Raw genomic sequence first — 14759 nt, 5'->3', positions numbered from 1 at the left:
TGTTGAGTCCACTGATTTCAAGTTAGATGACTGGGGGTGGTGGGGGAGTGGAATTCAGCCACTGATCTGATGATGATTGCTATCCAGAGATGCCTTTTGATTAAAGAGCCTGTCAGAACTCGTTTAGATTCATAAATGTAGAATAGGTACTTGAGTGTGGTACTTGAAGGCTGCTCGCACCAGTAGTACCATCACGTAATGTGAATTGGCACCTTCTGGGAGGAGAGAGTAAATTTGACAGCTGCAGAAATACTAATCTAGTGAGTGGCTAGATCTAAGCGGGAGTACTGAGGACATTTGCAACACAAACCCAAGATATAATTGGTTCAATTTAGTCACTCAACAACTGTGATGTAGTGTATTAGGTGAGAAATGCACTTGTGAATTGTACTTTGTACTTCATGAAGAAAAGTATATCCATGCTTTCTGGGATGCTTTGATAAAATATTGAACAAATATTCCATTTTGGATGTATAACTATTGCAGTAATCACTGATTGTTCTATTGGAAATTATATTGGTCTAAATCAAGGTCTGCTTTTTCAGGATTTACCTTCGATCTGGATTTTTATTTCCTCTTCATTCAGTATCCTCTGTCCACAGTGGAAAGCCCTGATTGCCAACAGTGAGACCCATCATGGACTTATTCCCAAAAATATATTTCTTACATTGGTTATATCATCATGGCCAGCCACAGTCCATGTCATATAAAGACAATATATGTGACTACATACGGTTCCTTTTGGTGAGAGCTAGTTGTGGTTTATTGTTTTTATAAAATTGCATTTTCCCTCAATCACTTTGAAAGAGACATGGCTACTTTTCAATACTACTTTTGGAACTTCATGGCAGCTGGTTTAGTTGTATTAGGGATCCTGATGGGTTTCTTGTAGCACTAGAAGACAATCTGCTAAAAGAGAATAAGACAGTGATAGTGCAAGCAGAATATTTGTGCTTGCTCCACTTACAAAGCAAGTTGTTTAAGAATAAGCTATCCCTAAATCTAACTGTGCTGGTGAATGATTTAAATTCTCTAAGGTTCTTCATAGTTTCGGATAATTTACTCATCCACCTGGGGCAATCACTGGCACAGTGCTCCTGTTCAGAAGTTTATACTATTAGATCTGTAATTTTCCCTTAACAGTCATCACAAGGATACGGCCCATGGGCCGAGCTTCAGTTTAAAAAAACAAAGGGTACAAAAGGAGCATACAGAAATTCACGGAGAGCAAAAAAATATGTGGATAATGTGGATACAGACTCAAAAATTCTCTTCGTATGTGTTTTAAACATATTCCTTGATCAAGCTACAGTTGTTGAATCTATGCTGTTGTAAATCTATTTGTCTTATTCACAGCATGCATTATTGATGTCATTTTAGGTCTGACATTATGGCTTATCCTTTTCATATCAATATTTTGATCTTGGTTCTGTTGTGTCATGCTTTTACACTTGAATCATCATTATTGGGAAGTTGGAATGACTGGTAATAGAATGGGGAAAAAGTGTGAGGAACATAAGTGCAACTTCTAACTCCTGTTTCTAATGCACTGAACATTTCTTAGCCATTGGTCTTCTGAGGCTGCTCTAACTTGCTGCTATAACCAGTGAATTTATATGTTGTATTTTGCTTTTTGTAAAGCAGATTGTGTTTCAAAGGATTTTTACCCAATATTAAAAATAACATCTTATGGGGCACACAAGGGATGCAGCTTAAGAAACTCAAAGGCAACATAGTCTGGCCTATAGGAAGAATGATTGTTTAAAAGACTACTCGTCAGCTAGAGCTAAACTGTCTTTTTTATTAACTCCTCCCCTCAGGCCCGAATGCTATTTCAGTCAGTTTGTCTCCGATGGGCAAGTATGTGATGGTTGGCCTGGCCTCCCGCCGCATCCTGCTGCACCCTTCCACTGAACATATGGTGGCACAAGTCTTCCGATTGCAGCAACCCCATGGTGGAGAAACCTCAATGAGGGTGAGTGTTACTATGTTAGCTATTTAATGCCTTGTTGGCAAAAGGTAAAACTGCAAGGATCATCTTGTCTTCTGATAAAAGCAAGTTTTATTGTATTGATTGACTGACTTGTATGTTGTAGCAATTAGGCTTTTGTTTGAGTTATTGCTGCATTCTTCCCAGTGGAGATTGGTTGACATACAGGAAAAGTCTTGCTGACTTCAATGCAGCAATTCAACAGTCATGTTCTTCACTTAACGAAGTATACAACTGACATAGCATATTAGTTTAAACTAGTACTGGCAATGAAGCGGATTATAGTCCAGCCCCTTTTTGGGACCATCCCGGATCAGGCGTACTCCACAGATGATCGCTCTTACTTAAGGTTGAGAAAGACAGATCTCACAGACACTTGAATGGGTTTGAAGAACTGATCTAACTCTCCTCCAAGGAAAGGAACCAGCTGAAGGTATTACTGTCCTCCAGGTAGCCTTTTTAACAAGTTTTAGCCAGATTATACCAATCTGGATATTATAAGGGTCCAGGCATCTCTCCTCAATAACATACCTCCCCACTAAACAGTGTACAGAGATAGGTTCTCGAGTTGAGATGCAGAAGACTGTATGGGACAATATATTTTCTAAATTATATAAAAGTTTATTGAAAAACCAAATTTGTAATTCACATTTTTATGGGTAAAACAATTGCACGTCAATAGTTCTAGGAAAAAAAAGTATAATCTTCTAAATGTTAAGTCTAAATTTTAAGTCTAAATAATCTAAATAAAAGAGCAGGGAAGTGGGGATAATTGGACAGCTCTTTCAAAGAGCTGGGAAAGGCACAATGGGCTGAATGGTCATTCTATGATCTACAGCAGACAATTTAACAAGTAACCAGAGGAGGGGTTCGTGAGCATCCCCATCCTCAATAACAACAGAGCCCAGTATGTGAGTGCAAAAGACAAGAACAAAGTGTTTGCTATTCAGCCAGAACTGCTAAGTGATGATCCATCTTGGCCTCTTCTTGAGGTCCCCACCATCACAGAAAGACTTACATTTTTATAGCGTCTTTCACAACCACAGGACATCCCAACAGACTTCACAGTCAATTAAGCAATTTTGCAGTGCAGTCACTGTTCCCGTATTACAACAGTGATTGCACTTCCAAAGTACGATTGCTGTGAAAGAATAGTATTTAAGATATCCATCAACATTTAAAGCAGCATTTACCTCAAATCCCTGAGTAGAAAGCTGCAGAGTTTAGCGAGGCACCTCTATCTCAATTAAAGAGAGAACTGTCGTAGCCGCACCACAGTACATCCTATCTTTACGGTGAGAAAGGCTGGAATGAATCCAGCGATTCTAATGATCCACGCTGTGATTCCAATATTTATACTGTTTCTAAGCCACATAACTGTTTTTTTGGACTTATGGGGGTGTTACCTCTCTTGCGAGTAGGTTCATTCCATTCTATTACCTAAATAATGCTGTATAACTGTCAATTTCTAGTTGAAATCTACTTTATTTAATTTCTAATGAAAGGCTGCGTTAGCAGGAAGCTGTGAGCACAGATATTGATCAATACCTCTAAAACTAACAGGATAGTAAAGCTTCCTAACTACATAATAGCGTTTGAAGATTATAACTCAGTTTCCCAGATCCAGTTGACAGGTAAGTTAACTGCATCCATAGAAAATAATGTCATCCATTGTTAGGTTGTGATAAGATTCAGTGATAATGTTTTTTCAGAACCTGCTATTGTGCTCTTATGAGGAGCAATAATGCTGCGTCCTTGACTACACCGTGTTAGGGTCCTTGACTACAGCGACATGTTACAGGCATGCCAATGAAATCTTTTTTTTTAAACCTTCCAGGCAAATCAGTCCTGAAAATGACTCGTTTAACCTTATAACCCCTTATTATGGTCGGATTCCTTCATAGCATTGGTACTTTGGAAGTGTAATCACTGTTGTGATATGGAAACGGTGACTGCACTTCAAAATTGCTTCATTGATAGTGAAGTGTGTTGGGATGTCCTGTGGTTGTGAAAGGTGCTATATAAATACAATCTTGCTTTCTTAAAAAATGTAAGTCTTTCTGTGATGGTGGGGACACTTCAAGAAGAGGCCAAGATGGATCATCCACTTAGCAGTTCTGGCTGAATAGTAAACACTTTGATCTTGTCTTTTGCACTCACATGCTGGGTTCTGTCATTATTGAGGATGGGGATGTTCATGAGCTCCTCCTCTCGTTACTTGTTCAGTTGTCTGCTGTAGATCATAGAATGGCCATTCAGTCCATTGTACCCTTTCCCAGCTCTTTGAAAGAGCTATCCAATTAGTCACACTTCCCTGCTGTTTCCCCATAGCCCTACAAACTTTTCCCATTCAAGTATTTATTGAATTCTGTTTTGAAAGATATTACTGAATCTGCGTTCAGGCAGTGAATTCCAATAATCATAACTCGCAGGACATAACATGAATTACCTTATCTATTTCCGTGTACACAAAAGAATAATTATATAGATGTATCTTTGAGAAGATTAGAACTATCGAAGGTTCTTTTATATGATGACAGTTTCAGCCTTGCAAATACTGTCCTTCAGCGATAGTTGCAGTTTTTTTAAATTCTAGGATTTAACTGCAGAACTAAAAATAAATGTAAGTGATTCTTTTGCGTAAAATGGATTTTTTCGCTATTTCTCAACCTTAATCTGTAATGGTTACCCACATTTAACCTTGTGTGGCATCAAGCCACCCACAGATGCCAGACTTCAGCTAATTCAGCTCACTGTACGTGGTGTCAAGAAATGGCTGAATGCACTGTATGCAGCAAAGGCTATGGGCGCTAACAACATTTCAGGTGTACTGCTGAAGATTCGTGCCTGAGAACAAGTTGTGCCTCAAGTCAAGCTGTTAGAGTACAGCTATAACATTGGCATCTACCCAACAATGTGGAAAGTTGGCCAGGTATGCCCTGTCCACAAAAAGCAGGACAAATCCAATCTGCCCAATTATAGCCCCATCATTCTACTCAATAGTTAGTAAAGTGACAGAAGTGACTGTGCTATCAGGTGGAACTTACTCATCACTAACTTGCTTTCAGTTTGGTTTCTGCCAGGGCCCTTAGCTCCTGACCTCATTACATACTGCCTTAGTCTAAACATGGATACAAGAGCTGAATTCCAGAGGTGAAGTGAGAGTGACTGCCTTTGACAGGCAAGGCAGCATTTGACTGAGTGTGGCATCAAGGAGCGCTAGTAAAATTGAAGTCAGTGGGGAGGGGGGGGGCGGTTGGTGGTGGTGTGGAAACTCGCCACTGGTTGGGAGTGAAAACTAGCACAAAGAAAGATTTCGTGGTTGTTGGAAGCCAATCATCTCAGCCCCAGGACATCACTGCAGGAGTTCCTCAGGGTAGTGCCCTAGGCCCAACCATCTTCAGCTACTTCATCAGTGACCTTCCCTCCATGTCAGAGCTGGAGATGTCCGTTGTTGATTGCATACTGTTCAGCACCATTCGTGTCTCCTCAGATAATGATGCAGCCCATGTCCGTATGCAGCAAGACCTGGACAACATTCTCGCTTGGGCTAATAAGTGACGAGTAACGTTTCTGCCATACAAGTGCCAAGCACTGACCATCTTCAACGTGTCTTATTAATTTGATTGAGTTTTTTGAGGAAGTGACGAAGATGATTGATGAAGGAAGGGCAGTGGATGTTATCTATATGGACTTCAGTAAAGCCTTTGACAAGGTCCCGCATGGCAGACTGGTACAAAAGGTGAAGTCACATGGGATCACATGAGCTGGCAAGATGGATACAGAACTGGCTCGGTCATAGAAGACAAGGGGGTATCAGTGGATGGGTGTTTTTCTGAATGGAGGGATGTGACTAGTGGTGTTCCGCAGGGATCAGTGCTGGGACCTTTGCTGTTTGTAGTATATATAAATGATTTGGAGGAAAATGTAGCTGGTCTGATTAGTAAGTTTGCGGACGACACAAAGGTTGGTGGAGTTGCGGACAGTGATGAGGATTGTCAGAGGATACAGCAGGATATAGATCGGTTGGAGACTTGGGCGGAGAAATGGCAGATGGAGTTTAATCCGGACAAATGTGAGGTAATGTATTTTGGAAGGTCTAATGCAGGTGGGAGGTATACAGTAAATGGCAGAACCCTTACGAGTATTGACAGGCAGAGAGATCTGGGCCACAGGTCACTGAAAATGGCAACGCAGGTGGATAAGGTAGTCAAGAAGGCATATGGCATGCTTGCCTTCATCGGTCAGGGCATAGAGTATAAAAATTGGCAAGTCATGTTGCAGCTGTACAGAACCTTAGTTAGGCCACACTTAGAATATTGTGTGCAACTCTGGTCACCACACTACCAGAAGGACGTGGAGGCTTTGGAGAGGGTACAGAGGAGGTTTACCAGGATGTTGCCTGGTCTGGAGGGCATTCGCTATGAGGAGAGGTTGGAAATACTCGGATTGTTTTCACTGGAACGACGGAGGTGGAGGGGCGACATGATAGAGGCTTACAAAGTTATGAGCGGCATGGACAGAGTGGATAGTAACTGACTCTTCCCAGGGTGGTCAGTTACTAGGGGACATAAGTTTAAGGTGCGAGGGGCAAAGTTTAGAGGGGATGTGCGAGGCATGTTTTTTACACAGAGGGTGGTGAGTGCCTGGAACCTGCTGCCAGGCGAGGTGGTGGAAGCAGATACGATAGCAACGTTTAAGAGACATCTTGACAAATACATGAATAGGAAGGGAATAGAGGGATATGGGCCCCGGAAGTGCAGAAGGTGTTAGTTTAGGCAGGCATCAAGATCGGCGCAGGCATGGAGGTCTGAATGGCCTGTTCCTGTGCTGTACCGTTCTTTGTTCTTTTATTCTTTGTTGAGAGTCTAACCACCTCCCCATGACTTTCAATGGGATTACCATCACCAAATCCCCACTATCAACATCCTAGGGACAGCATTGACCAAAAACTTAACTAAACCAGTCACATAAATACTATGGCTACAGGGGCAGGGCGGAGGCTGAGTGTCCTGTAGCAAGCAACTTGCCTCCTGACTCCTCAAAGCCTTTCCACTATCTACAAGACGCAAGTCAGGAGTGTGATGGAATAATCTCCACTTGTCTAGATGAGTGCAGCTCCAATACCATTCAAGAAGCTTGACACTGTCCAGGACAAAACAGCCGCTTGACTGACACCCCAATTACCACTTCAAACATTCACTCGCTTCACCACCGACACACTGTGGCTGCAGTGTGTATCATCCGCAAGATGCCCTGCAGCAACTCGCCAAGCCTCCTTTGACAGCAACTTCCAAACCCACGACCTCTACTGCCCAGAAGGTCAAGGGTAGCATGCCCTTGGGAACACCATCACCTGCAAGTTTCCCTTCAAGTCATCCACCACCCTGACTTGGAAATATACTGTCATCATTTGCTGGATCAAAATTCTGGAACTCCCCACTGAACAGCACTGTGGGTAAACCAAGACCACATGGATTGCACTGGTTCATGAAGGCAGCTGACCCGCACCTTTCTCGAGGGGAATTAGGGATGGGCAATAATTGCCGGTCTTACCAGCGATGCCCATGTCCCATGAACAAATAAATAAAAGTGCAATCTGCATTATAGAATGTGAATGAAAAGAATCCACACTTGGCTGAAAAATTTAAAGTTTCCTTCTTAAATGTCAAAAACTGAAGGTAGCTCTAATCTCCAAGGGCCACTTGGAAACATGTTAATTCATTAGAAACCAACTTTCCTTCAGAATCTTATCTACTTTGCTATCTGACCAGTGTTTTCTCCTTTTTTTGGCACCTATGCCCGCTTTGGTGGCAGTGTGCTAAAATAGAAGGCAGATTAATTTCTACTACCTGTATAGATGTGCAAGGCGCATAGGATGCATTCTGAGAACTTTTCTAACCTCTTTCAATTTTCATGTGGCAATACCAGTGAGATAGCTTGTGCAGTACCAACTTAGATGAACAAAAGTATGCTTTATTTTATTTATTTGTTTATTTAGAGATAACAGCACTGAAACAGGCCCTTCGGCCCACCGAGTCTATGCTGACCATCAACCACCCATTTATACTAATCCTACACTAATTCCATATTCCTACCACATCCCCACCTGTCCCTATATTTCCCTACCACCTACCTATACTAGGGGCAATTTATAATGGCCAATTTACCTATCAAGCTGCAAGTCTTTGGCATGTGGGAGGAAACCGGAGCACCCGGATGAAACCCACGCAGACACAGGGAGAACTTGCAAACTCCACACAGGCAGTACCCAGAATTGAACCCGGGTCGCTAGAGCTGTGAGGCTGCGGTGCTAACCACTGCGCCACTTTGCCGCATATTTGTCTGTAACGGTGTCAATGAGCAGAGGTGTCGTGTGAATTGGGTTTGACTTGTTGCTCTGAGGCTTTGATTCACAGTTTGATTTAGTTGACTAAAATGTGTGGGACGTCTTCGGTTCAAATTCCTGGCAAGCTCCCACTTTAACCTCAACTTCTGATCTTGAACTGGTGTTCAAACTTTGAGGTTTTGTACTGAGTGGTCATCAAGTTCTCCTCGCATGTGCAAGTTCCCTGGTTCGATTCCAGGTGGAAGCATTATTTTGAACTAACAGGGTGGCATGCTATATTAGATTTAGTTCAAAAGCCAAACGGCACATGAACAATTATCTAATAGTGATCATAATATGATCAGGCTGAAAGTGTTGTTTGAAAGTTAGAAACACAAAGCAGCTCCTGAGATCCATATATAGATGAGGCTGACTTCAATGCGATGAGACAGAGACTGTTCACAGTAAAGTGGGAAAATCTGTTAATGGGGGAAAAAAAATAGGTTATCAGTGGAAAGTATTCAAAAAAAAATGTAATGTGATACAGAAACGGTTTATGACCCGAAGGGACAAGAGCTCTATTTGCCAAAAAAAAACAGCCATGGGCAAGTAAAGAGGTGAGAGAGAACATAAGACTAAAAGAAAAAGCATAAAATATCTTTAAAAAAAGCAAAGAACCTGTTGAATAGGAGAGATACGAAGAGCAAAGGGTGACGCAATAGATAGTAAGCTACAGAAAAGGAGTATGAAAAGAAATTTGCAAAAGGATATCAAAATTAACATTTTTTTTTACAATTATTTAAGGGAAAAGAGGGTGCTCAGGAGCAATGTGGGCCTCTTGAAAACCATTAATTGTGAAACTGTCAATGAAAATAAGGAAATTGCAGACATGTTGAAGAATTACTTTGAATCAGTTTTTACAGTAGAGAGATCAGCCTGCTGGTCATCCCAAGGAAACTAATATTGAATAAGGATATGGACTCACCCGAATTAACAAACCCAAAATAACAGAAATGGCGAAGCCAATGGCACTAAAAAGCAATGAATCCCCAGGACCAGATGGTTTCCATCCCAGGGTTTTAAAGGAAGTAGGTGAGAACATTGCAGATACCCTAACTTATAATCTTGTAAAGTTCTCTCGATTCGGGGACCATTCTTTTAGATTGGAAAATTGAGCATGCCATCAAGTCATCAAGCTATTTAAGAAAGGTGAGAGAGGGAAACCAGGGAATTAGAGAGCAGGTAGCCTAAGATCTGTTGTCAGGAAATAATTAAGATAGTGTGACTGAACACCTTGAAAATTCTCAGTTGATCAGAGAGAACCAGGTTAGATTTGTAAAGGGTAGGTCATTCCTGATGCATTTGATTGAATTATTTGGAGTGGTGACTAAAGTAGTGGACAGGTGAATTTCTAGGGATGTTAACTATAGGGACTTACAGAAGGCATGTGACAAAGTCTCTCTTCAAGACTATTAGCTCGCAGAATTGAAGGCAAATTATTGACCTGGTTAAGAAATTGTTTCCTGCCACTCAACCAGAGGTTAGAAATAATAGGCAGATATCCTAATTGGCAGGATGTAACTAGTGATGTCCCACAAAGATCCATGTTTGGGCATCAACTATTCACCATATTTATTAACAGCTTGGATGATGGGAAAGATAGCCACATGTCTGAATGTGCCAAGGACACAAAGATAGGTGGTATTGTAAGTAGTGTAGATGGAAACATAAAATTGCAAAGAGATATTGATAGATTAAGTGAATGGGCAGAACTGTGGCAAATGGATTTCATTGTAGGGTTCATGGGTTCATCCACTTTGGACCTAAAAAATATATGCAATAGTGTACTTTATAAATGGTGAGAAGCTGGAAACAGTGGAGGTCCAGACAGTCTTGGGGGTCCCTGTACATTGATCATTAAAAGGCCATGAAGAGGTACAGAAAATAATCAAAAAGGCAAATGGAATGCTAGGCCACACCTGGAATACTGTGAGCAGTTCTGGATATCACACCTTTGGAAGGATATATCCCCCATAGAGGCAGTGCAGCATAAGTTTACCAGAATGATGCCTTGATTCCAAGGTTAAGTTGCAAAGACAGATTGCACAAACCAGAAAAAAAGACAGACTTATTTATATAGCACCCTCACAACCTCAGGATGTCCAAAGTGCTTTGTAGTCACTATTGTAATGTAGGAAATGCGGCAACCACTTTGCGTATAGCAAGCTTCCACAAACAGATAATCTGTTTTTATGTTTGTGGGATAAATATAGTATAGGACACTTGGGGAACTCCCCTGCTCCTCTTCGAAATAGTGCCATGAGATATTTTACATCCACTTCAGAGGGCAGATGGGGCCTCAGTTTAATGTCTCATCCAAAAGACAACACCTCCAAATACTAAGGGAGTTCTGCACTGGAGTGTCAGGTTTGATTTTTGTGCTCCAGTCCTGGGGTCGAACTTGAACCCACATCCTCCTGACTGAGATGCAAGAGTGCTACCAGCTGAGCCACAGCTGATGTCATGAGGTGTCTTTCACCAAACCAAGGTTGCATTCCCTGGGATTTAGAAGGGTATGGGGTGATTTAATTAAAGTTTTCAAGGTATTAATGGGAACTGATAGGGTAGATAGAGAGAAACCATTTCCACTTGTTGTGCAGACTAAGACTAGAGGGCATAGTCTAAAATTTAGAGCCAGAACGTACAGGAGTGAAATTAGGAAGCACTTCTACGCACAAAGGGTGGTAGATGTTTGGTACTCTGTTCTGCAAATGGCAATTGATGCTAGATCAGTTGTAAATTTTAAGTCTGATTTTGATAGATGTTAACCAATGGTATTAAGAGAGGAAGAAAGAATTGCATTTATATAGCACCTTTCATGACCATCGGACGTCTCAAAGCACTTTGCAGCCAATGAATTACTTTTGAAGTGTAGGCACTGTTGTAATGTAGGAAAGATATGGGGCACAGACGGGTATGTGAAGATCTGCCATTATCTCATTGAATGACAGAACAGGCTCAATGGCCTACTCCTGTTTCGAGGAGTTTGAACTTTTGACAAATGAATATGCTGCAACATTGATTTTCCAAATCTGCCACCATTCTCCAGTGCCAGGAGATATCCAGTGGAATAAAACCAAAAACAGCTGATGAAATGTTACGGATATTTTGGTGGTCCTTGGATGACCCAAGAAAGGGATTATAAATATGGCAACTCTGCTACTTCTTGCTGACCAAAATGTGATTTCATCTGAATATTTTCAGCAAAGGCAGAACAGCATGGGTGTTGCATATCTAGTGTGTCATTCAGTTGTCAAGAAAACTTTCTATGCCAAAGGGGGATTTTTTAATTCATCGATTGGAAACCGACATTAAACTTGTAATGAAACTGAAAGAGCTGCAATTCCACTGTTAACTTTTTTTAAAGATGGCCACCGTAATTTGCAATTAAACACCTTACACATCCCAAGGCCTCAAAGAGGACTCACATGTCTGATGAGCCTGTACCCAAGACAATGGTTTGCTCTATTGAGTGAACCACAGGAGATTGCTTTCATTAGCAGGACATTCAAAGCCATCATGGCACATTACTTGAAAGGGCCAACCCTTCCAGGTGTAAACGGTAACATCCTGAGACCTAAGGGACTGAAATTCCAAAACCTGAATCTCATTAGAAGGTTCCAGACAATATACTGAGGCAGTCATGTGATCATCTGTCCATCTCTGAAAGCTGGGAGTTTTCCCTTGGACAAAGCAGACAAGCCAGTGACTGAATCTGGGCAGAAGCCAGAGGTTGGTCTCTCTCTCTCGCTCTCTCTGGGGACGTGTGAAGCCTAGTTGCTGGTTCCAAGACAAACATTTGTCCACCGCTTGGAGCAGCCCCGGTGCTGTCTCCACACTCTGGTCCCTGGCGTAGCGGAGAGGCTTCCCGCACTGACACTACCATCAGCACCGGGGAGCCAGCACCGGACTACCTGCAGACAGCCAGTAGTCGGGCTTCACCAACAGCAGGAGTTTCCGGGGCCCGCGGAGAGACCTACCCACCTCGGCCAGGACACAGCGCGGGGTTGCAGTCGGAGATTAGCCCGGTGCTGCACACCCGGGGACATCGCAAAGGCGCGGGGCGGGTGTGTGGGCCCGAGGACTGGTTACAGGCCCGAGATCGGCAGAGCCCCGAGTTGGAGATTCCCGGAGTCAGCGACTCATATCAACAGCGGCTTCTTCCCTGAGGTAAAATCCGAAAGCGCGATTAAAGATCCAAGAGAAGCCATCTTTGGGAGGGGCTGCGAGGTTGCAGCGCTGCTAGTAAGGTCAAAGTGCGGGCTTTGGTGTACGTCAGGCTTCAGTGAGGAGGGTATTGACCAGGTAAGGCTTAGTTTTTTTTTATTCCCAATATTTCTTTCTTTTAAGCCAGAAGTAACGCGAGGGGTGGAAATGGCAGTCAGTGGGGTAGTATGCTCCTCCTGTGAAATGTGGGAGATCAGGGAGAAGTCAAATATCCCTGACGACTATGTTTGCAGGAAGTGTGTCCAGCTGCAGCTCCTTTCAGATCGCATGGATCAGTTGGAACGGCACTTGGACTCACTGAGGAGCATACAGGAGTCAGAAAGTATCATAGTTAGGAGTTTCAGGGAGATGGTCACACCGCAGGTTCAACCAGATAGATGGGTGACTGCCAGGAGGTGCAGGCAGGTAATGCAGGAGTCCCCTGTAGCTATTGCCCTCAATAACAAGTATGCTGTTTTGGATACTGTTGGGGGGATGGCCTCTCAGGGGAAAGCAGCAGCAGCCAGGTCAATGGCACCACGACTGGTTCTGTTGTACAGCAGGGAAGGTCTAAGTGTAGGTGAGTGGTAGTGATAGGGGACCGTACAGTCAGGGGCACAGATAGGCGTTTCTGTGGCCGCGAGCGAGAATCCAGGATGGTGTGTTGTCTCCCTGGTGCCAGGGTCAACGATGTCTCTTGAGCGGGCACACGGTATTCTGAAAGGGGAGGGTGAGCAGCCAGAGGTCGTGGTCCATATTGGTACTAACAACATAGGCAGGAAGAGAGATGAGGTCCTGCAAAGTAAATATAGGGAGTTAGGCAGAAGGTTAAAAAGCAGGACCTCGAGGGTTGTAATCTTAGGATTACTCCCTGTGCCACGTGCTAGTGAGGGAAGGAATAGGAGGATAAGGCAAATGAATGCCAGGCTAAAGAGCTGGTGTAGGCAGGAGGGCTTCAGCTACTTGGATCATGTAGGTGACCTGTACAAGAGGGATGGGTTGCATCTGAACTGGAAGGTAACCAATATCCTTGCGGGGAGGTTAGCTAGTACTACTCGGGAGGGTTTCAACTAGTCTGGCAGGGGGGGTGGGACCCAAAGTAGTAGTGTCTCCAATGAGATAGTTGAAGTAAATGGAGAGGTTAAAGCAAGCAAGTCCAGTAGGCAGGCCTGGCAGGGGCTGGACAGGGAGCGTGGAAGGTCTGGTAGGCGAAACTGCATTTACTTCAATGCAAGAAGCTTTACAGGTAAGGCAGATGAACTCAGCATGGATCGGTACATGGGATTGTGATATTGTAGCTATTACGGAAACGTGGTTGAGGGATGGGCAGGACTGGCAGCTCAATGTTCCAGGGTACTGATGCTTCCGGCGTCTCAGAGATGGAGGTAAGAGAGGAGGGGGAGTTGCACTATTGATTAGGGAGGACATCACGGCAGTACTTAGAGAGGATATCCCAGGGGGAACGTCCAGAGAGGCCATATGGGTAGAATTTAGAAATAAGAAAGGGGTGATCACTTTGATGGGATTATACAATAGGCCCCACCCAATAGTCAGAGGGAATTGGAGGAGCATATATGTAGGGAAATCACAGATAGGTGCAGGAATTATAGGGTTGTAATAGTAGGTGATTTTAAATTCCCTAATATTGACTGGGACTGCCTTAGTGTTAAGGGATCAGATGGGGAAGAATTTGTTAAGTGTGTCCAGGATAATTTTCTGAAGCAGTATGTGGATGGCCCTACTAGAGAAGGGGCTCAACTCAGCTGGGCAGGTGGTTGATGTGTCAGTGGGGGAGCACTTTGGGACCAGTGACCATAACTCTATTAGCTTCAAGATAGTTATGGAAAAGGATAGGACTGGTCCTCAAGTTGAACTCCTAAATTGGGGGAAGGCTAATTTCGATGGCATCAGACAGGAACTCTCAAAAGTTGATTGGGAGAGGCTTTTTACAGGTAAAGGGACATCCAGCAAGTGGGAGGCTTTTAAAAGTGAGATAGGAAGAGTTCAGGGCTGGCATGTTCCTGTTAGATTGAAGGGCAAGGCTGGCAAGTTTAGGGAACCTTGGTTGATGAGGGATATTGATGGTCTGGTCAGGACAAAGAAGGAGGCGTATGTCAGGTATAGGCAGTGGGATCAAATGAGTCCCTCGAGGAGTATAAGGGATGTAGGAGTGCA

The 14759-nt window shown here is 43.3% G+C and overlaps 1 protein-coding gene across 5 annotated transcripts in view; it reads left to right on the top strand.

Moving 5' to 3' along the window:
• Positions 1–14759, top strand: part of LOC137376960 (activating molecule in BECN1-regulated autophagy protein 1-like) — a 577540-nt gene that overhangs the window by 397507 nt on the left and 165274 nt on the right. For all 5 annotated transcript variants that reach the window (XM_068045969.1, XM_068045971.1, XM_068045970.1 and 2 more), the window contains one exon: positions 1821–1975. In XM_068045969.1, coding sequence (XP_067902070.1) covers positions 1821–1975 — 155 coding nt within the window. The remainder of the gene's footprint in view (positions 1–1820; positions 1976–14759) is intronic.

Source organism: Heterodontus francisci, chromosome 14 (assembly GCF_036365525.1).
Source record: "Heterodontus francisci isolate sHetFra1 chromosome 14, sHetFra1.hap1, whole genome shotgun sequence".
Taxonomy (NCBI): Eukaryota; Metazoa; Chordata; class Chondrichthyes; order Heterodontiformes; family Heterodontidae; genus Heterodontus; species Heterodontus francisci.
This window is presented reverse-complemented; position numbering and strand designations above follow the sequence as displayed.